Source organism: Nerophis lumbriciformis, linkage group LG19, assembly GCF_033978685.3.
Source record: "Nerophis lumbriciformis linkage group LG19, RoL_Nlum_v2.1, whole genome shotgun sequence".
Taxonomy (NCBI): Eukaryota; Metazoa; Chordata; class Actinopteri; order Syngnathiformes; family Syngnathidae; genus Nerophis; species Nerophis lumbriciformis.
The window spans coordinates 44,971,625-44,993,500 of NC_084566.2; the positions used below are offsets into that span (position 1 = coordinate 44,971,625).

General features: G+C 41.7%; 1 protein-coding gene across 1 annotated transcript in view; it reads left to right on the forward strand.

Moving 5' to 3' along the window:
• Positions 1 to 21,876, forward strand: part of LOC133618388 (protein unc-13 homolog A-like) — a 70,583-nt gene that overhangs the window by 431 nt on the left and 48,276 nt on the right. Inside the window, exons 2-8 of the mRNA XM_061978694.2 lie at positions 9,640 to 9,669; positions 9,827 to 9,926; positions 10,612 to 10,729; positions 10,796 to 10,919; positions 21,031 to 21,101; positions 21,168 to 21,222; positions 21,408 to 21,437. Coding sequence (XP_061834678.1) covers positions 9,640 to 9,669; positions 9,827 to 9,926; positions 10,612 to 10,729; positions 10,796 to 10,919; positions 21,031 to 21,101; positions 21,168 to 21,222; positions 21,408 to 21,437 — 528 coding nt within the window. The remainder of the gene's footprint in view (positions 1 to 9,639; positions 9,670 to 9,826; positions 9,927 to 10,611; positions 10,730 to 10,795; positions 10,920 to 21,030; positions 21,102 to 21,167; positions 21,223 to 21,407; positions 21,438 to 21,876) is intronic.

The following is a 21,876-nucleotide window of genomic DNA, read 5'->3' on the forward strand; positions in this document are numbered from 1 at the left end:
GAAGTACTGCACCAAATCCGTCTGGTAGGTTCCCTTCCGGGTAGCAGCTCGGTGGAAAAAGTCTTGTTTGTCCCGTGAGCTCATGCAGTGTGAGCCAACATCTACTGAGCACCTGTTCACCTACATCTCACTCATTGACACCTGGTAGCTATCTCTCTCTCTCTCTCTCTCTGTGTGTGTGTGTGTGTGTGTGTGTGTGTGTGTGTGTGTGTGAGAGAAAGATTGAGAGCAGTAACTCGGTCGTGACCATCATGTCGTCAAATGAGCAGCTGTGTAGTCATGAAGGACAGTCTCCATCCTATTCCAGGCTACTAACGTGTGCATGTGACGTGGTTCCTTCATGTGTGCGCACACATGAAGGACAGGTTCCTTCACACAGGACAGGTTCCACATGCAGGACAGGTTCCTTCATGTGTGCTCACACAGGACAGCAATGACATGGTGAATCTCCTCACACTAGTGCGGTGCCGCCGCATCACACCACACACTTTCCAAGTCGTGACGGAAGACTGTGTTGAATGTCACTTTTTTATGTTCTCCTCCCTTTTATGTTCTCCTCCCTTTCTCTATGTTCTCCTCCCTTCAAGCGATGTGTCACCTCCTCCCACCCGACTTCCCGAAAAAAAGAACACGTGATGCTGATGATGTTGCTTCTCACCAGCAATTTGTAGCAGAAGTCAATAATTAGATTGGATCAACGGTTGGATAATAAAGTAGTGGACATATAGACTACTGTCAGTCAGGGACATGTTTGCAGAAGGTTGGATAATAAAGTAGTGGACATATAGACTACTGTTAGTCAGGGACATGTTTGCAGAAGGTTGGATAATAAAGTAGTGGACATATAGACTACTGTCAGTCAGGGACATGTTTGCAGAAGGTTGGATAATAAAGTAGTGGACATATAGACTACTGTCAGTCAGGCACACCACCAGCAGAAATCATTAAAAAACTAAACTCAGTTGACAGTAAAAAGTCGTTATTGGATTTGACTTTAAAGCTTAAAGGCCTACTGAAAGCCACTACTAGCGACCACGCAGTCTGATAGTTTATATATCAATGATGAAATCTTAACATTGCAACACATGCCAATACGGCCGGGTTAGCTTACTAAAGTGCCATTTTAAATTTGGCGCGAAATATCCTGCTGAAAACGTCTCGGTATGATGACGTCAGCGCGTGACGTCACGGATTGTGGAGGACATTTTGGGACAGCATGGTGGCCAGCTATTAAGTCGTCTGTTTTCATCGCAAAATTCCACAGTATTCTGGACATCTTTTGCAATTTGTTCAATGAACAATGGAGACAGCAAAGAAGAAAGCTGTAGGTGGGAAGCGGTGTATTGCGGCAGGTGTTGTGCCGGATAACGCACCCCCGCCGTAGAATGCACCCCCTGACTGGTGTGCCGGATAACACAGCCGGTGTTTCATTGTTTACATTCCCGAAAGATGACAGTCAATCTTTACCATTGGCCTGTGGAGAACTGGGACAACAGAGACTCTTACCAGGAGGACTTTGATTTGGATACGCAGACGCGGTACCGTGAGTACGCATGCAGCTGCGGCTTCCAAACATTTGATCGCTTGCTCGTACGTGCGTGCCGCTATGTGCATGTCACGTACGTAAATTTGGGGAAATATATGTGCTGTATGAACTTTGGGGAGGTGAACGGTACTTTGGGCTGTGGGATTGAGTGTGTTGTGCAGGTGTTTGAGTTGTATTGGTGGGTTATATGGACGGGAGGGGGGAGGTGTTTGTTATGCGGGATTAATTTGTGGCATATTAAATATAAGCCTGGTTGTGTTGTGGCTAATAGAGTATATTGTGTTTATTTACTGTTTTAGTCATTCCCAGCTGAATATCAGGTCTCGCAGCATCTTCCCTATCTGAATGGCTCCCACTGCCCTCTAGTCCTTCACTCTCACTTTCCTCATCCACAAATCTTTCATCCTCGCTCAAATTAATGGGGGAATCGTCGCTTTCTCGGTCCGTATCGCTCTCGCTGCTGGTGGCCATGATTGTAAACAATGTTTGGATGTGAGGAGCTCCACAACCTGTGACGTCACGCTACTCGTCTGCTACTTCCGCTACAGGCAAGGCTTTTTTATCAGCGACCAAAAGTTGCAAACTTTATCGTTGATGTTCTCTACTAAATCCTTTCAGCAAAAATATGGCAATATCGCGAAATGATCTAGTATGACACATAGAATGGACCTGCTATCCCCGTTAAATAAGAAAATGGCATTTCAGTAGGCCTTTAACCAACCATGCATCACTATAGCTCTTGTCTCAAAGTAGGTGTACTGTCACCACCTGTCACATCACACCCTGACTTATTTGGACTTTTTTGCTGTTTTCCTGTGTGTAGTGTTTTACTTCTTGTCTTGCGCTCCTATTTTGGTGGCTTTTTCTCTTTTTTTGATATTTTCCTGTCGCAGTTTCATGTCTTCCTTTGAGCGATATTTCCCGCATCTACTTTGTTTTAGCAATCAAGAATATTTCACTTGTTTTTATCCTTCCTTGTGGGGACATTGTTGATTGTCATGTCATGACATGACAATCAAACACATGGCTTGTCGTGTTGTCATACCTGAAGGGACTTCTACAATCCGTCACTCAAAGACCTCGGACACAATGTTGCCAGATGCCATGACAGAAACACGCAGCAGCTCTATGAAAACAAGTAGCTTATAGTAAGGGGATAATGTGCGGACTTTGCAACATTTGACAGAGAATCAGCCAAAAGCAGACATGCTGTGCAATAATATTACATTATATGAAACTACTGTGGTTGTTTCTATTAAACTGTTTTATTAGCTACTAGTTTTTTTTAATGCATTTCACATGATGACATGTTAAGTGTTTTGGGAGGGCCAAGTGTGGATGAAATGGATATCAATGGGTGGGGCTGTTTTGAGATACAAGCGTTACAAAGTTGCTCGTGGAACTAAAGTTGAGGTGCTACCGATTAACACAAGTGGTGGCCTACCCTGAGTGGGATGGATTCCTTGGGGTTAAAAGGGAGACAAGAGAAAAGCATCTCTTACAATAAATGAAATAAAGAGTGTGGTCCTGGACGTCCTTGAAATGATAAGTGTCCGGATATAACTAGATCTGACAGGCAATAGAAATAAAGCCACATGAGTGACATGGATAGCCGCAAATGAATTGGCGACCTCCAGGTCTCAGGTCTGTAAATGTGAATGATGAAGTGTCAGAGCTCTCGGTCTTTGTCGTGGATGTAATGGTGGCAAGGAGAGGTAAAGGTGTTTGAAAGTCACCCTATCTCTTCTCACCGTGGTCCTGTCCCTGCACTAAGTCATTAAAGCCCTCGGACTGGTCCATTCATAAAGACTGGCTGTCAGAGGCCGAGACTACGAGACTTGGCAGAGTGCCTTGCTTCTGTTCCTGTTACATCATTCATGGCTTACCTGACTGCAGCTATTTCTGGCCTGCACAGCTTCTCGAGGAGGCTGCGTTTCTTCACAGTATCTGTCGACAAAGCAGAAAGATTAGACTTGAAAAGATGGGCTTGTTTTTCAGCCAAGGTTCAGTTGTAAATGTCATTCCTAGCAGTGAAGCACCACTCATCCAGGCTTGGATTTAGTGCCTTCAATCTCTCATCCATCTTTTCAGCTGCGTCTGGTTACAGCTTGTTTGTAAATATGGATTTGTGTATAGCACATAAGTGTATTCAAAGGCACTGTGTTTGAGGGTCATATCAAATGTATACTCTCCAAGTTTAGTTGAGAGGACATCTGTGCTTGATCTACTTACGGAGGCTGAATTCCTTCAGAACATCTGCCAATGTAGCAGACAGCAATCTTCATTTTACCTGCGTTTGATCTGTTTAGAGTTTGAGTCAATTTCTCTATGTTAGCCTTGGAATTACTGTCGGCTTCCTGTTTTACATTCATCAACTGTACATGGAGCTAGCTTGATGTTTGCGGTGTCAGCTATTTCATGAATGAAAGCCCTGCAAGTAAAAAGAAGCTTCATGCATACAAATGCTTGAGCCTCTTTGCACTCTACGTGCATCTTTAATCAGATGGGGAAATATTGTTAGAGCTTTGACCCTCTTTTCTGGATCTGGCAATCACCTGCTTCCAGGAAATGGATGCACATGTTTATGGGTTCAGGCCATGTTGGAAGTTGTGCTCTCTGCTTGGCAAAATATTGTTAATGGACGCGCGGGGACATTTCCTGTAGCAACTCACCCTGTCAGAGGGATTTATGATGGTGAGGCATATTTAAGCGTTAGCTTTTCATAGTTGAAAATCTAATTCTCCTCATGTGGTCACATACATTTTAGTTCTCTTTTGATCCCAGTCCTGAATACAGTTATGTTACTACTGTGTTACTAGTCTTCAACAATATCTGAGTGCAGCAGATACTGCTTTAAAATATTTAGATCTTTTATCAGTCTGTTGTGGCCAGTGCCCTGTACTTTGCAGTGGTTTGTTGGGGGAGCAGCACCAGCAAAAGGGACTCAAACCGGATTGACAAACTGATCCGGAAAGCCGGCCAAACTATTGGCACGCAGTTGGAGGCGTTTGTGTCAGTGAGGGACAGGAGGACACTGGACAAACTGCTGGCCATCATGGACAATCCTGCCCACCCACTCCACCTGACAATTAAGGGACAGCGGAGCTCATACTCCAACAGGCTCCTTCAACTTCCTTCCCGCACTGTGCCATTCAACAACTCCTTCATTCCGCAGTCCATCCAGCTGTATAATCACTCGCCATACAGCAATAGATGACATCTGCCTATTACCTGACACCTGACATGTTAGCTACTTCTCTTTGTTTATAATGTCTATTTTCTATTTCCTGCTGGATCTACTCTCTATTTTATGCTGCTGCTGTCACCTATACTGTATATACTGTAATATTGTACATGTGTTGTATATATTGTATATATTGTATATATGTTATAGACAAAATATATCTATATATATTATTCTGTACACATATTATGTATATATTTGTATATATGTTAGATTTTTGTCGCTTTATTAGTCTATTTATACCTGCATTGTCCTTTCCATCCTTACACTTTCCATCATTGTAACTGAGCTACTGTGTTGAACAATTTCCCTTGTGGATCATTAAAGTTTGTCTAAGTCTAAGTCTAAAAGAGATTAGTATTAACAAGATGTTGCCAATTTTGAATGTAACTAAGCTATTATTTGTATAATGTGGGAATACAGTGTGGAAGTTGCCCTCCAGGGGGTTCTTCGGACCACCATGCACTGACATGATAGCCCGGTTCAGGTTCACAATCCAGTTTTATTTTACAATAAAGTCTGTGTCTTGCTTTCCAGCAATTGTCTTTTGTGTCCGTCTCAGGCTCGTTCTCGCTCTTACTCCAGCTCCCACCACTCTCTCCTCCCGGCTGCTGCCTTTTAACAGAGCTTTAAACGCACCTGTTGCTGATTTCGAAGCCGGTCCTAGCACGCTCCGCTTCGCTGCAGGCCCACAGGCCACGCCCCCCTCCACATACAGTATGCATTATTTTCATGTAAAAACCTACTCCATGTTTAGAGTGTCCGCCCTGAGATGGGTAGGTTGTGAGTTCAAACCCCGGCCGGGTCATACCAAAGACTATAAGAATGGGAGCCATTACCTCCCTGCTTGGCACTCAGCATCAAGGGTTGGAATTGGGGGTTAAATCACCAAAAATGATTCCCGGACGCGGCTTTCCTCACCTCCCAGGGGGTGAGGGTGATGGGTCAAATGCAGAGGATAATCTCACCACACCTCGTGTGTGTGTGACAATCATTGGTACTTTAACTTGAACTTGAACTTTAAACTTGTACCTAAACATCATGTTAAAGTGTTTAACAGGTCAGTATTTTCAGTGCACTGCAGTGCTAGCTTGCACATCATGCAAAAAGATTTGGATGACTCGGAGCGATTTTGCATAAACGTTTTAATTTTGTGCTGGTTTCTATGGTAATGTAGCCGTGTGGCAGACCACTATGAAAGAAGGTGTTCACACCACATGTCCCAGGGGGTGAGCAAGAGTTACATAACACTGGCACTTTGGATGCCATTTATACTGAGTGTGCATGTTGGGTGCTTGCAGAGTGTCACTGAGTTCTTGTGGTGGAGGAAAGCAGCATTAAAAATGTATGCGTGTGCTTGGTCAAAGCTGCTAAAAGTGTGCTGCAGCAACCAGGAACTTCACTGTTGACTGAAAAGTCCCCTGATGTGTCATGAGGGAACAAAAACACTTGATTTAGCCCTCAGCCTTAGTGCATTTTGCAAAACACTGCAACAGACGTTATTGTGGACACTATACATGCACTATTTGTTCTATTGTCCTTTACTTTGACAAAGTATGCTCACCATGTTTAACCACCACTTACTACCAACACGTGTCAAGAAGGAAGCACATTTGTATAGACATAGCCTGTTCCACCAATATGTCATGTTGTGGTTAGTACCTAAATAAACCAATGCATTTCATTAAAAAGTTCATTAATAAAGAGGCCAGCACTGTGGTTGGCGTGTCTTTGTTACACTCAGGAGATCACAAAGGTTTTCCCGAGCCAAGTGTTACAGCTTCTCTCTTTCACATGCCAAAAACATGGCAGGAGCACATTACACCAGTTTTAAAGTCGCTGCACTGGCTCCCCGTCCGTTTCAGGGTCGATTTTAAAGTTCTATTATTAGTTCTTAAATGTCTTAATGGCCTTGCACCTATCTGGCCTGCTTTTACCTGATCAAAACCCTATGGATCCTGAGGTCTTCTAGCACCGGCCTTTTAGCTTGACCAGATACCAGAACAAAGACCCACGGTGAGACCATTTAGCCACCTGTGGAACAGCCTGTCAGAGAGCCTCAGGACTGCAGAGAGCGTTGACATTAAAAAAAAAAAAAGGCTGAAGACACACCTCTTTAATCAGGCTTTTTACTGATCATCTGTTTTTTAAATTATTTTATTGTGTTGTTTTCTATCTTAATCATTAATACGTCTACTATTATTCTCTCAATGTTATGTTTTTATCAACTTATTAATGTCATATTTATATTGAATTTTTTACATATATTTTATCATATGTTTTACACTATAAACATATACGGTATATATATTTTAAATGCCGTTAATTTGAGCTATTCTGTAGTGTGGACGCCTCAAAGGTGGCGATTTCCCTCAAATCCTGAAGGCCATTCCATGTTTTGTTCATGCCATGTGTTTCTTTTGCTGTTTTTATGGTCAATAGGTGTGTGTTAGAGATGCGCGGATAGGCAATTATTTCATCCGAAACTGCATCACAAAAGTCGTCAACCATCCGCATCCACCCGGACCACCATTTTATCAAAACCACACCCGCCCGCCATCCGCCAGTTGTTATATATCTAATATAGACGATACAAGCATATTAGTGAGGTTATAAAGCTTTTTCCTGTTAAAGAAAGGAGACTGATCCAATGTAGCAGAGATATTAATGCGTGCCACGCATTAATATATCTTGGCCATACATTAGTGGCTAAGAGATATTAATGTGTGATAATATTATTTATCATTATTATAATATTATTGTCATTTCCATTAAGAAAGTGTTGACTATTGTTGCCAATGCCCTCAGATCAGGAGTGCGTTCCTCACACTTTGTGTGCGCAGTTGCAGCAAGCAGAATGAGGCTTTTAAGAAGTTAAAACAATGTTTTAGAAAGACTAGGCCTATATTTTCGTTAGGTAAAAAAAATGTTGTAAAATTTATTTCAATGAATATTAACTTGTTAACGTTATAATGCTCAAATAGGGACGAGGCCGGGGTGCACAGTGAAACAGTGAACAATTTCGCGACAAAGATGAACCTTTATTGATTGATCTGCAGCCATGACAAAATATCAGACAATCTCCATTGTCAACGACAGGCAGGAAAATAAAGATAAACACATAGCCTATGTTGTAGGCAAAGGCATAGGCTCATACGTTTTAAGTTGAAATAAAAAAAATAAATAAAAAATGTGCCTCATAAGCCTTAGGCTGTCAATCACGCGCACAAACTTAAATTATACAATAACATATGTATGTCATCTCTATTTAAACAAAAATAAATTAAATAAATAATAATAACAAATGACCTGCAACTTATTGGCCAAGGCAAATAGCTGAAGGGGGGAAATCAAAGCCATCAGACTGCACTTTATCATCAAACTTGAATTATAATGAAAATAGACAAACAAAGCAGGCTAAATAGTCTTACATTGTCGCCAATCGGAGATGCGCTTCACTTGAAAGCGAGGCCAAATAATTATTCACACATAGTAGTATATCTCCAATAGAAAAAAAACACAATAAACAACGCAATTGCCTTAATTCCTTTGCATTGTAGTGCGCCCAAACAACACGTAACCATCAAAATTATTTAGCTGACCAAACTCAATATAGGTTAGACATGGGCTTATTTGGTATAGCCTATAGGTAACGTAGACTAATTCCTTTAACATATCCAACCGTATGTCTACTTACTTTTTTTTTTGTTAGCACTATGCAGGAATAAAATGGCATCTACAGTGCCAGGATTCATGCGAGAGCGCCTGGCCTCTAAAATGCGCCCTGCTGCGCTGAAGGAGCGCTCACTTGTGCCACTTGTTGCTGGGACGCATAGGATTCTCTTGGCAAGGTGTTGTAGTCGTGGGAATGATTGTCCTTGTTTCCCCCGAAAGGAAAGTAGATTTTCCTCTGCTGATCCGTCGAGATGGAAGTTTGTAGAGGAATAATCCTCTACTTCATCAACGGGCACAGGTGTATCTTCCTCCCATTCTGTGAAGTCAATCCTTTTCTTTTTCGGTGATGCACCATCAGCTCCACCTAAAGGACCGATAAAATCTATACGTTTTTCGTATGTGGGTAACAACATTTAACTATGTATATATATTTCCGAATTGGTTCAACTGCCAACAGCCCGAATCTATTTACAATCTATTTTTTTCGTCATGTCACCCGCCCGACCCGCGGATTATCCGCGGACTCCGCGGTTGTGTCCGCAAACCGCGCATCTCTAGTGTGTGTGTGTGTTATGTTTTGTATTATTATTCTTGTTATTATTATCATTTTTTTGTTTTTGTTGCTTGTTTTGTTTTGTACAGCACTTTGTGTTTGCTGCCTGCTTGTGTATGAAAAGTGCTATATATATAAATGATAACAGTGCTATATATATATGAATAAAGTTTGACTGATTGATGGAATATGTGCCGTGTGGTTGGTTGACTGGTGACCAGTCCAGGGATTATGCGTCATTTAAGAGAGGCTCTAGCTAACACAGGATGATAATGGGCCATTTAGAAATAGACTTAGACTTAGACAAACTTTAATGATCCACAAGGGAAATTGTTCAAAACAGTAGCTCAGTTACAATGATGGAAAGTGTAAGGATGGAAAGGACAATGCAGGTATAAATAGACTAAATATAGCAATATAAAATCTAACATATATATAAGAATATATACATGTGTACAGTATATTATATGGATGGATAAATAAGATTATTTGTTCATTCAGTCTTTGCGTGTGTCATGTATCATCTTTATGTGTTGTATTTTTGGGTGTGTGTAAATGCTAGAAGCCAAATGACAGATGGTGTTCCTGTTGGTGATTTTCTCCCTCTGTGTGCTTCCACAGTGAAGAAAGCCAAGCTGGACGGAGCGCAAGGTAAGTCCTGACTACGTCACATGCAAGGAGAGAAACAATATGACACAATATGAAACAATATGACAATGCATGACAATGAAGTCAAGAAAACATCCATAGCTTGCTGGTGGTATTATCTAGATTGAGTGAACAAGTACCCTCTTTTTTTTCCTGACAGAAAAGTTCAACACTTACGTGACGCTGAAGGTCCAGAATGTGAAGAGCACAACCATTGCTGTCAGGGGCAACCTGCCCAGCTGGGAGCAAGACTTCATGTTGTGAGTCCTTCACTGTGACTTGACTCTTTTTCTTCTCCTCGTCCTTTTAACTCCTGTCCTTCTTCCTCCACTCTCTTCCTCATTCCCAACTCTTTTCCTTCCCTTTGGGTGCTTCTTTTAAATACAACTTACTGATCTTTCCCCTCCTCCTACTCCCATGCATTATTGGCATCCTTTAAATTGACTTTGTTTGTACCTCAATAAGTGAAATGACTAAAGCATGATAATATGAACATGGCAGATGCTGAGACTTTAACATTAGTAAGATGCTTGAGGGCGGGGAACCTTGTTCTGAGGTCGCATTGCTGAAGCTTTCCTATGTAATGTTTGGGTAGCAGAGAGAGGCTGCGATGTCCTTCAAAGACTGTCCCTTTGACAGGCACAGCTGTGTTTCTATGTAATGTTTGGGTAGCAGAGAGAGACTGCGATGTCCTTCAAAGACTGTCCCTTTGACAGGCACAGCTGTGTTTCTATGTAATGTTTGGGTAGCAGAGAGAGGCTGCAATGTCCTTCAAAGACTGTCCCCTTGACAGGCACAGCTGTGTTTCTTCATGAGCATGGCCTCTATAAAATCCCTTATATTACTATTTGCTGAGGTTAGCTCTCACTGAGACAGTTCTTACATGTTGTTAACCCTGTGAGAATGTGGGGGTTCATTTTATACCACATGCTCTCTTTCTTGTAGTGAAATCAACCGCTTAGACTTGGGTCTGACGGTAGAAGTGTGGAACAAAGGCTTGATCTGGGATACTATGGTGGGCACAGTGTGGATTCCCCTCCACAGCATCAGACAGTCAAATGAGGTTAGTGTTGTGGATAATATTGTTCTTGGTGACTCTGGAGCGATCCTGACTTGACCGTGCACACAGGAAGGACCAGGCCAATGGCTCACACTGGACTCTCAGGTCATCATGGCTGATAATGAGATCTGCGGTACCAAAGATCCTACGCTCCACCTGGTGCTGCTCGACACACGCTTTGAGCTTCCTCTTGGTGAGTGCATTACTTCTGAATTTCCATTCTTTTTTCTACTGCTTGTCCCTGTAGGAAGTTGTTGACTAGTAGAACGTGGATTGGAGGTAATATAAGGCTGTAACCCCAGTCATCCTTGTCAATGTTTGCTTGCATTGATGATCACCAAGGCTTTGACTGACCTACTTTTTACGCTGCTGGATATGTGTCAGCCATAGTGTGTCCTTCCCTTTTAACATTGATGAAGTCTTATATTCCAACTGTTGCAGGCCATATTCAACAATCCATCCTTTGCAGAGCTGCCCTATTGGCCTTGAATTAGAAAGACCTACTTTCAATGTCACTTTATTCTGCTGGGCAGTCCATGTAATTGTGCCACTGGTGATGGCTTCATACCTTATAGCTGTTCAGACTACCATTATAAGTTACAGTTTGGTAATTAACATGAGCGGCGATGGCAGACTACCATTTTAATTTACGGTTTGGTAATTAACATGAGCGGCGATGGTATCATACCTTATAGCTGTTCAGACTACCATTCTAAATTACGGTTTGGTTATGGCGGCCATCTTAGTAAAAGCATCAAAAATAGTTAATAGTTAAGTTACAGATTGGTAATTAACACAAGTGCTGATGGCATCATACCTTTATAGCTCTTCAGTCTACCATTCTAAGTTACGGATTGGTAATTAACACAAGCGCTGGTGGCATCATACCTTTATAGCTCTTCAGCCTACCATTCTAAGTTACAGATTGGTAATTTACACAAGCGCTGATGGCATCATACCTTTATAGCTCTTCAGCCAACCATTCTAAGTTACAGATTGGTAATTAACACGAGTGCTAATGGCATCATACCTTTATAGCTCTTCAGCCAACCATTCTAAGTTACAGATTGGTAATTAACACAAGCGCTGATGGCATCATACCTTTATAGCTCTTCAGCCAACCATTCTAAGTTACAGATTGGTAATTAACACGAGTGCTGATGGCATCATACCTTTATAGCTCTTCAGCCTACCATTCTAAGTTACGAATTGGTAATTAACACAAGCGCTGGTGGCATCATACCTTTATAGCTCTTCAGCCAACCATTCTAAGTTACAGATTGGTAATTAACACAAGTGCTGATGGCATCATACCTTTATAGCTCTTCAGCCTACCATTCTAAGTTACAGATTGGTAATTTACACAAGCGCTGATGGCATCATACCTTTTATAGCTCTTCAGCCAACCATTCTAAGTTACAGATTGGTAATTAACACGAGTGCTGATGGCATCATACCATATAGCTCTTCAGCCTACCGTTCTAAGTTACAGTTTAATTACAGCTGCCATCTTTGTCCTCCTCCTGCTATTTAACGGGTATTTAATGGTACCGTGATTCAAAGTAGCCTTGAAGATAGTTTTAAAATATTTTTTTTTTAGTTGTGTAAATTTTTTGCATCAAATTTCATTTTGAAGTTCTGTAGACAATGGGATAGTATTATAGAATGTTAGGAATTAAGCACTCAACTTAAAAAAACAAAAACATGCTTTGTTTTGTAATTGTTGGACACAGTTTATGTATTTATATCAAGATTGAAATGTGTTATATTATGTAACACTAATGTTAGCATTATTGCATGTAATGTCTTATGTAACAAGCATGTGATTATATGTCATACTAAAAAGGATAGAGACCTCACATTTCCAATAATATGACAAATGTTGAATTTCTGTCACATGGATATAAACAGCCATTGCATCATACCATATAGCTACTCAGCCTACCATTCTAAGTTACAGATTGGTAATTAACACGAGTGCTGATGGCATCATACCTTTTATAGCTCTTCAGCCTACCATTCTAAGTTACAGATTGGTAATTAACACAAGTGCTGATAGCATCATACCTTTATAGCTCTTCAGCCTACCATTCTAAGTTACAGATTGGTAATTAACACGAGTGCTGATAGCATCATACCATATAGCTACTCAGCCTACCATTCTAAGTTAAGGTTGGATTATGACACCCATCTTTGTTCTCCTTCTGCTATCTGGGTATTAAACATTGCCACGATTCAAAGTATCCTTTTTTATCGCTTTAAAAAGCCTAAGATTTTATCATTTAAAACGTGTAAACTGTGTAATGTGTAATTTGTTTTGAAATGTGATATACAACAGGATAGTGTTATAGGATATGTTAAGATATATCATTAACTGGATTTTCTTCTAAACATGGTTTTGTTTTCTAGCTGTTCTACACAGTTGATATATTTCACTAACCTAGAAATATGACATATTGGGCAACATTAGTGTTAATATTACACATGTGGGTAACAAGCATGTTATATACTATGTGGGATTAAAGAGCACAGACACCTGACATTCCTAATGTTTATCTAACAGGACAAATGTGGAATTTCTGGCATTTAAATCTCTACTCAGTATACTATTCCATCTTATTTCATTCAATATCATGATAAATATTTTACGATTTCATACATTTTTGATGTAATGATTTATTAAATAGTTTTTATTCAAATGTGTGTCAGCATTCCATGCACTAATTGTATGTATCACACGCAGACATCAAAGTCAGACCTTAATGGTTACCCAGCACTTCCACTCGGACCACACACACACACACACACACACACACACACACACACACACACACACACACACACACACACTCACACCAATAGACTGACATAACTCCACCCCCCTACATCTAGACACCCCCCAAACAATAACACAAACATCCTGAACTCTTGCACTTTTTATTGTACACTTCTTTTTACTTTGTATGTCCATCCATTGCACCTTATGATATATTTATTGCATTACCTTCCAGTTTTTATACTCATCACACTTTCAGTATTTATTTCTTCATAGCATTTGTTATAGGATTGGTTTTTATGGCCATTTTCATGTTTTGTCTTTGTGCTTATGTTGTCTGTGCATGACTACTTCCTCCCTAGCCTCTCAGTACAATAGCAATAAAGGTGGACTAGAGTTGTGTTAGCCCCGCCCACTGAAGTTAATGACTCTTTTTTGATTGAAAACTAATGAAGCACTGGTTGTTGAATTTATTGTAGTGTATTTTCCTAGCTAGTTATACTGGCTCCTTTAGTCCAAACAGTATGTTGGATGGTCAAAGGCAGTATTTAAAGACTGCTATGAACAGGGCTACTTCAATTAATGGTATCGTTTTAAAGTCATACCCAGATTGCAGAGGAACACAAAGATGGCTGCCATGAAGCCATAATGCAGTGTTGCGAATAAATCAAAGTTGAAAGCATAAGTTCCAATGGTAGTGACATCCTGAGCTCGACAGCCTTCTTCTGCTGTGAGCTGCGTCAAAGCGATTTGAGGGAGTGGAATTGTAGATAAGGATTGATGTTTCCAAGCGAGCAGACATTTCAATGGCTTGTCTGATCTAATCCTCCATGCTGGCAGTCAAATTGCCCAATTTACGCATTTCAGTGATGCGATCCAACGTATGATTCAGTTGTGAAATTGCCATAGTCTGTGTTCCCACAGCTCGACCCTTTGGCCTACTTGAGTGGCTGCCATTGTCTTCCAAATGTGACGATACACCAGAGCATTGCCTAGCCCAATCAGCACATGCCCTGCGATCACAGTTCCAAATAGATTGATGTCTTCCACGTCCTCGACAGAAAGCCCTGAGAGGCACATGATTCTCCATTTCTCCCAGGAGTCTCATGTACCCCGCAGGGCAGCCGAACCTCTTTTCCTCATCCAGAAGATTATGTCAATTGAGTCGAGAGTCCAGCTTATTCCATGTTTAGATGTTTAGATTGTGGGGGACAGCTCTGAAAAAGTGAAGAGGAGACAAAGTATAGAAGCAAGCAGGGAGGGAGGCCTCCACCAAGTGCCAAGAGACAAGGATACATAATGCTTTGCAGAATAGTGATGTCCCCGGCACAAAAGATTCATTCAATTGTTTGAGTCAACATCATCCAATTTGTAGATCTGTCCTCCAAATGACAGTATTAAATGGCTAGGAAGATGATTTGTTACATGGAGGTTAAAGATACATGATAGTTACTCACCTCTACCATTCAGGCGGGAAATCATTCATATCTGAAAGTGAGCAAACAGGCTAACACTTTAAAAACACTTGCAGTCACTATTATTTAATAGGCAAATATAGATTGTCATTAACAGTTTAAAGTCATAATACTACTTCCAAAATGGCTGTTGGCATGACATGGGTGGACCTTCAGGGACGAGGTTCCTAACTATAACCCTCCTCTTCCTCATTTTGGAAGCAGAATTTATTTGATTTTATACATTTTTTGTTTTGTAGGTTTTTTCTATGTATTGTGGTACTGAATTAATGTTGCTGATCAATATGGATGTATTATTATATATTGGATTTTTCAGTGAGTTATAATGATCTGGTGTTTTGTGGTGAACTATCAGATCAAAGTTGTACACCTCCATGTGTAGACCACAAGATAGTTCCAGCATATACAGGTAAAAGCCAGTAAATTAGAATATTTTGAAAAACTTGATTTATTTCAGTAATTGCATTCAAAAGGTGTAACTTGTACATTATATTTATTCATTGCACACAGACTGATGCATTCAAATGTTTATTTCATTTAATTTTGATGATTTGAAGTGGCAAGAAATGAAAATCCAAAATTCCGTGTGTCACAAAATTAGAATATTACTTAAGGCTAATACAAAAAAGGGATTTTTAGAAATGTTGGCCAACTGAAAAGTATGAAAATGAAAAATATGAGCATGTACAATACTCAATAGTTGGTTGGAGCTCCTTTTGCCTCAATTACTGCGTTAATGCGGCGTGGCATGGAGTCGATGAGTTTCTGGCACTGCTCAGGTGTTATGAGAGCCCAGGTTGCTCTGATAGTGGCCTTCAACTCTTCTGCGTTTTTGGGTCTGGCATTCTGCATCTTCCTTTTCACAATACCCCACAGATTTTCTATGGGGCTAAGGTCAGGGGAGTTGGCGGGCCAATTTAGAACAGAAATACCATGGTCCGTAAACCAGGCACGGGTAGATTTTGCGCTGTGTGCAGGCGCCAAGTCCTGTTGGAACTTGAAATCTCCATCTCCATAGAGCAGGTCAGCAGCAGGAAGCATGAAGTGCTCTAAAACTTGCTGGTAGACGGCTGCGTTGACCCTGGATCTCAGGAAACAGAGTGGACCGACACCAGCAGATGACATGGCACCCCAAACCATCACCCAACCATGCAAATTTTGCATTTCCTTTGGAAATCGAGGTCCCAGAGTCTGGAGGAAGACAGGAGAGGCACAGGATCCACGTTGCCTGAAGTCTAGTGTAAAGTTTCCACCATCAGTGATGGTTTGGGGTGCCATGTCATCTGCTGGTGTCGGTCCACTCTGTTTCCTGAGATCCAGGGTCAACGCAGCCGTCTACCAGCAAGTTTTAGAGCACTTCATGCTTCCTGCTGCTGACCTGCTCTATGGAGATGGAGATTTCAAGTTCCAACAGGACTTGGCCCCTGCACACAGCGCAAAATCTACCCGTGCCTGGTTTACGGACCATGGTATTTCTGTTCTAAATTGGCCCGCCAACTCCCCTGACCTTAGCCCCATAGAAAATCTGTGGGGTATTGTGAAAAGGAAGATGCAGAATGCCAGACCCAAAAACGCAGAAGAGTTGAAGGCCACTATCAGAGCAACCTGGGCTCTCATAACACCTGAGCAGTGCCAGAAACTCATCGACTCCATGCCACGCCGCATTAACGCAGTAATTGAGGCAAAAGGAGCTCCAACCAAGTATTGAGTATTGTACATGCTCATATTTTTCATTTTCATACTTTTCAGTTGGCCAACATTTCTAAAAATCTCTTTTTTGTATTAGCCTTACACAATATTCTAATTTTGTGACACACGGAATTTTGGATTTTCATTTGTTGCCACTTCAAATCATCAAAATTAAATGAAATAAACATTTGAATGCATCAGTCTGTGCGCAATGAATAAATATAATGTACAAGTTACACCTTTTGAATGCAATTACTGAAATAAATCAAGTTTTTCAAAATATTCTAATTTACTGGCTTTTACCTGTAATCCTTATATCCTTATTTGGATACAAGTATAGGGATCTATTTCTTTGCTAGTTTGATTATTTGCTGGTATCTTCTTTTTGCAGGAAGATTTAAGCCTCTTTTAGTTTGCGTGCTGCTTGCTGCACATCAGCCATCTTAGCTTGGCTGACCACCACTGCTTTTCACTTCAAGGAGGAAGTCACGTGATTTCAATCGTAAACATCTCATATTGATTAGCTTGACCCACATACCACTCCTTTGGGGGTTAAGTTGATCCTTGTTATTTAGTGCAAGTTTTCAGCAGCCCACTATCAAGAAGTTGTTACGACGTTTGAAGGTTTTTACCACAAGGGGGCAATGTTGGCAGTATTGCAGTTGCATCGCACCCAATAAATACTCCGACCCAGCATGGAACATTTCAGGAAGATCAGAGCATGTTTAAGGAAGTTTACACCGTTATAGTTTTTCACCACTCGGGGGCGATAAAAGCGCCGCAGTAGTCATGAAGTCGCCTCCCGCCCAACACCCTCAAAAACTTCATAAGGATTAAAACTTATGTTTTCCACCACAAGGGGGCGATAATAAATAAATAATGGCTGACTTCCTGTTAGTTTTCAGGTATGAGTCCTTGAGACTTTTATGTGCGTGCCGTCATGGTAGATGTCTCCTGACTGTTTCGTGTCGATAGGTGACACTGGTGGGAGGGGCTGATTTTTTTCTCATCTTAAAGGTGGCGCTAGAGAGACAATTTTGAAATGTCATTTTTGAGACCCTACAAATATTAAATTTTTCACCATACCGCACAATATGGGGACTTTTTGTAAATGTTTAGGGCCTCAAAAAGGCATCCTAACGTCCATCCATCCATTTTCTCCCGCTTATTCCCTTCAAGGTCGGGGGGGGGTGCTGGAGTGTATCTCAGCTACAATTGGGCGGAAGGCGGGGTACACCCTGAACAAGTCACCACCTCATCACAGGGCCAACACAGATAGACAACATTCACACACTAGGGACCATTTAGTTAGTGTTGCCAATCAACCTATCCCCAGGTGCATGTCTTTGGAAGTGGGAGGAGCCTATCCCCAGGTGCATGTCTTTGGAGGTGGGAGGGGCCTATCCCCAGGTGCATGTCTTTGGAGGTGGGAGGAGCCTATCCCCAGGTGCATGTCTTTGGAGGTGGGAGGAAGCCGGAGTAGAACCCACGCAGTGACGGGGAGAACATGCAAACTCCACACAGAAAGATCCCGAGCGCAGGATCGAACCCAGAACTCTCGTATTGTGAGGCAGACGCACTAACCCCTCTACCACCGTGCTGCCCGCGTGCTAACGTATAGAAGAAAAAAGAGGAATTTCAATGGGGCCCTGGCGGTGCTCTGCATCGTCCTTGCGGGGCTCGCTTCGCTGCTCAGGCCCAAGTAAAGTCAAGTCAAATCAATGAAAACAAAATAAAATCAAAGAATCTGAAGTGGTGAAAGTAAAGTTTTGTGTTTTTTGCCAAGCCTTTAGATCAAAGTTTGGGGCTATGCCACGCCCACATAAGCAAAACATTGTTTGCAATTTATCATCAGCCATCAGTTTAGTATTTGTCTCTGATCACCGAAAGTGCAGAAATGACATAAGATTGGAGATGGCATGAGGCAGTTTTAACCGCCAGGCTCCGCCCACTACAACTAGGTATGAACAGGCACTTCAGGGTGTCATCATCGTCATCAAGATCTGACTTTTTAATGTTTGCTGTAAAATGGCCAAGTTTGGTGCCACATCTTATGGCGTAGACAAAATGTGTTCCCTATTTATCATTACCTCTGTCATTTTAACCAAGACTCACTTAGTCCAAGTCCCTATGAGAAGTTTGTTAAAGGCCTACTGAAATGCCATTTTCTTATTTAAACGGGGATAGCAGGTCCATTCTATGTGTCATACTTGATCATTTCGCGATATTGCCATATTTTTGCTGAAAGGATTTAGTAGAGAACATGGACGATAAAGTTCGCAACTTTTGGTCGCTGATAAAAAAGCCTTGCCTGTAGCGGAAGTAGCAGACGAGTAGCGTGACGTCACAGGTTGTGGAGCTCCTCACATCTGCACATTGTTTACAATCATGGCCACCAGCAGCGAGAGCCATTCGGACCGAGAAAGCGACGATTCCCCATTAATTTGAGCCAGGATGAAAGATTGGTGGATGAGGAAAGTGAGAGTGAAGGACTAGAGGACAGTGGGAGCCATTCAGATAGGGAAGATGCTGTGAGACCTGATATTCAGCTGGGAATGACTAAAACAGTAAATAAACACAATATACTCTATTAGCCACAACACAACCAGGCTTATATTTAATATGCCACAAATTAATCCCGCATAACAAACACCTCCCCCCCTCCCGTCCATATAACCCGCCAATACAACTCAAACACCTGCACAACACACTCAATCCCACAGCCCAAAGTACCGTTCACCTCCCCAAAGTTCATACAGCACATATATTTCCCCAAAGTCCCCAAAGTTACGTACGTGACATGCACATAGCGGCACGCACGTACGGGCAAGCGATCAAATGTTTGGAAGCGTACTCACGGTACCGTGTCTGCGTATCCAACTCAAAGTCCTCCTGGTAAGAGTCTCTGTTGTCCCAGTTCTCCACAGGCCAATGGTAAAGCTTGACTTGTCCTCTTCCGGGAATGTAAACAATGAAACACTGGCTGTGTTATCCGGCACACCAGTCAGGGGGTGCGTTCTACGGCGGGGGTGCGTTATCCAGCACAACACCTGCCGCAATACACCGCTTCCCACCTACAGCTTTCTTCTTTGTTATCTCCATTGTTCATTGAGCAAATTGCAAAAGATTCACCAACACAGATGTCCAGAATACTGTGGAATTTTGCGATGAAAACAGACGACTTAATAGCTGGCCACCATGCTGTCCCAAAATGTCCTCTACAATCCGTGACGTCACGCGCTGACGTCATCATACTGAGACGTTTTCAGCAGGATATTTCGAGCAAAATTTAAAATTGCACTTTAGTAAGCTAACCCGGCCGTATTGGCATGTGTTGCAATGTTAAGATTTCATCATTGATCTATAAACTATCAGACTGCGTGGTCGCTAGTAGTGGCTTTCAGTAGGCCTCTAAAGTACCACCCTTTTTTTGCAACGGGAAATGGCCGACGGAAACCTGCTCGTTTTCAGGTATGGGTTCTTGAGACTTTTATGTGTGTGCCGTCATGGTAGACTTCTCATGCCAGTTTCGTGTCACTGACAGGAGGGGACAATGTTTTCTCTCATTTTAAAGGTGGCGCTAGAGAGCCCATTTTGAAATTTAATTTTTGAGACCCCAAAAATATTACATTTCTCTCCGTACTGCACAATATTTGGGACTTTTTGTGCATGTTTAAGGCCTCAAAAAACTGTGTAAAGTTTATTTATTTAAAATAGGGAAAATGCATATTAATAAACATGAAAATATTCAAGATTATAGCTAACTTCCAGCTGTAGTTTTTGAGCAGGTTGATGTTTACATAGGACGTCCATAAGACAAGTAAACAATTAAAAGGTACCACGACCGTTTGCTAATATTAACAAAATATATACACGTTTAGGCACTCTGTCTTTTTTGTTTTTGTCAAGATGGGCCACTTTGACATTGGATTAGCTGCTAAAGAGCCAGACCAACTTGGTTTGAGGAAGTAGAAAATAAGGTAGTAGCATGAAGTGTTATTGTCATGTGCACAATAACACCATGCAGCTCTGTGTCGACCTCATGTTTATTTATTTTGAACCCTTTCTGAAAATGTCTTCCATAAATGTATCAAACAGTGTATGATAAGGGAACGCCACCACACAAGAAGCAGACACAAAAAGGGGGTTACAAATGGGACTGTGGAGACAACATTTCCACCAAACTATTATGGAAGTGCAGATGAAAGTCAGCATAGGTGCAGTGTGAGCCTATTTAGTTGACATTTTGGCTGTACTTCAAATTGTGGACTTTTGATTTTTGGAGGTTCCGCTTTAAAACAAAAGTTTGATTGTAAAAGCGATATAGAATACAGGTGAACTTCATGTGTGCCTTTGCCTTTCAGACATCCCAGAGGATGAGGCCAGATACTGGGCCAAAAAATTGGAGCAACTTAATGCCATGAGGGACCAAGATGTAAGCTCTTACTTAGTCGGCCTTCTCAGAACAGGCCAACACAATAAACGTGTCTTTTGTCTCCAGTACTCCTACCAGGAGGAGCAGGAACGTCCACTTCGCCTTCCAGCCACTCAATGCTGTAAGTGACCATTCCTTGGACAGATTGCTTGAAGTGCATGACCACACATGTGCAAACAGTCACCACACTAGGACGGATCAATAGCTGGATCAACTGTCTGAGGGTGCTGGAAAGACCTTGCTTGCTTCTCTATTCATAGGAAACTACTTCATTGATGATTCTTACACAATTCTGCTTCATTGCAGGTAATTGGAGTTTATGGGGAGAGCAACAAAGTGAGTGTGAATGCAGTATATTGAGCACACACACACACACACACACACACACACACACACACACACACACACACACACACACACACACACACACACACACACAGTCTCAACATGAGAGCACGTGTCGCTCGTTTCAAGGAGCAGATCAGCAAGAAAAGAAGCAAGCAGATTTCCATTGCACTGCTGCTTCACCACTTCCTGTGTGTGCACTCAGGAGGGAACATGGGAAGGAGCAGTGATGGATGAACATCTGATGGATGGATGAATATCTGATAAGAAACATGAGTGTACATTCTTGGAAAAAAAACCTTTAGGGGCCCTGACCTACTAAGATCCAAATACCAGTCGCTAAACAGCGTGTGCAAACTATAACTTTGGTCCCGTTTACACTGCACACCAAATCAGATCTGATTTTTTTTGCCAGTCCAAACGCTCCAAA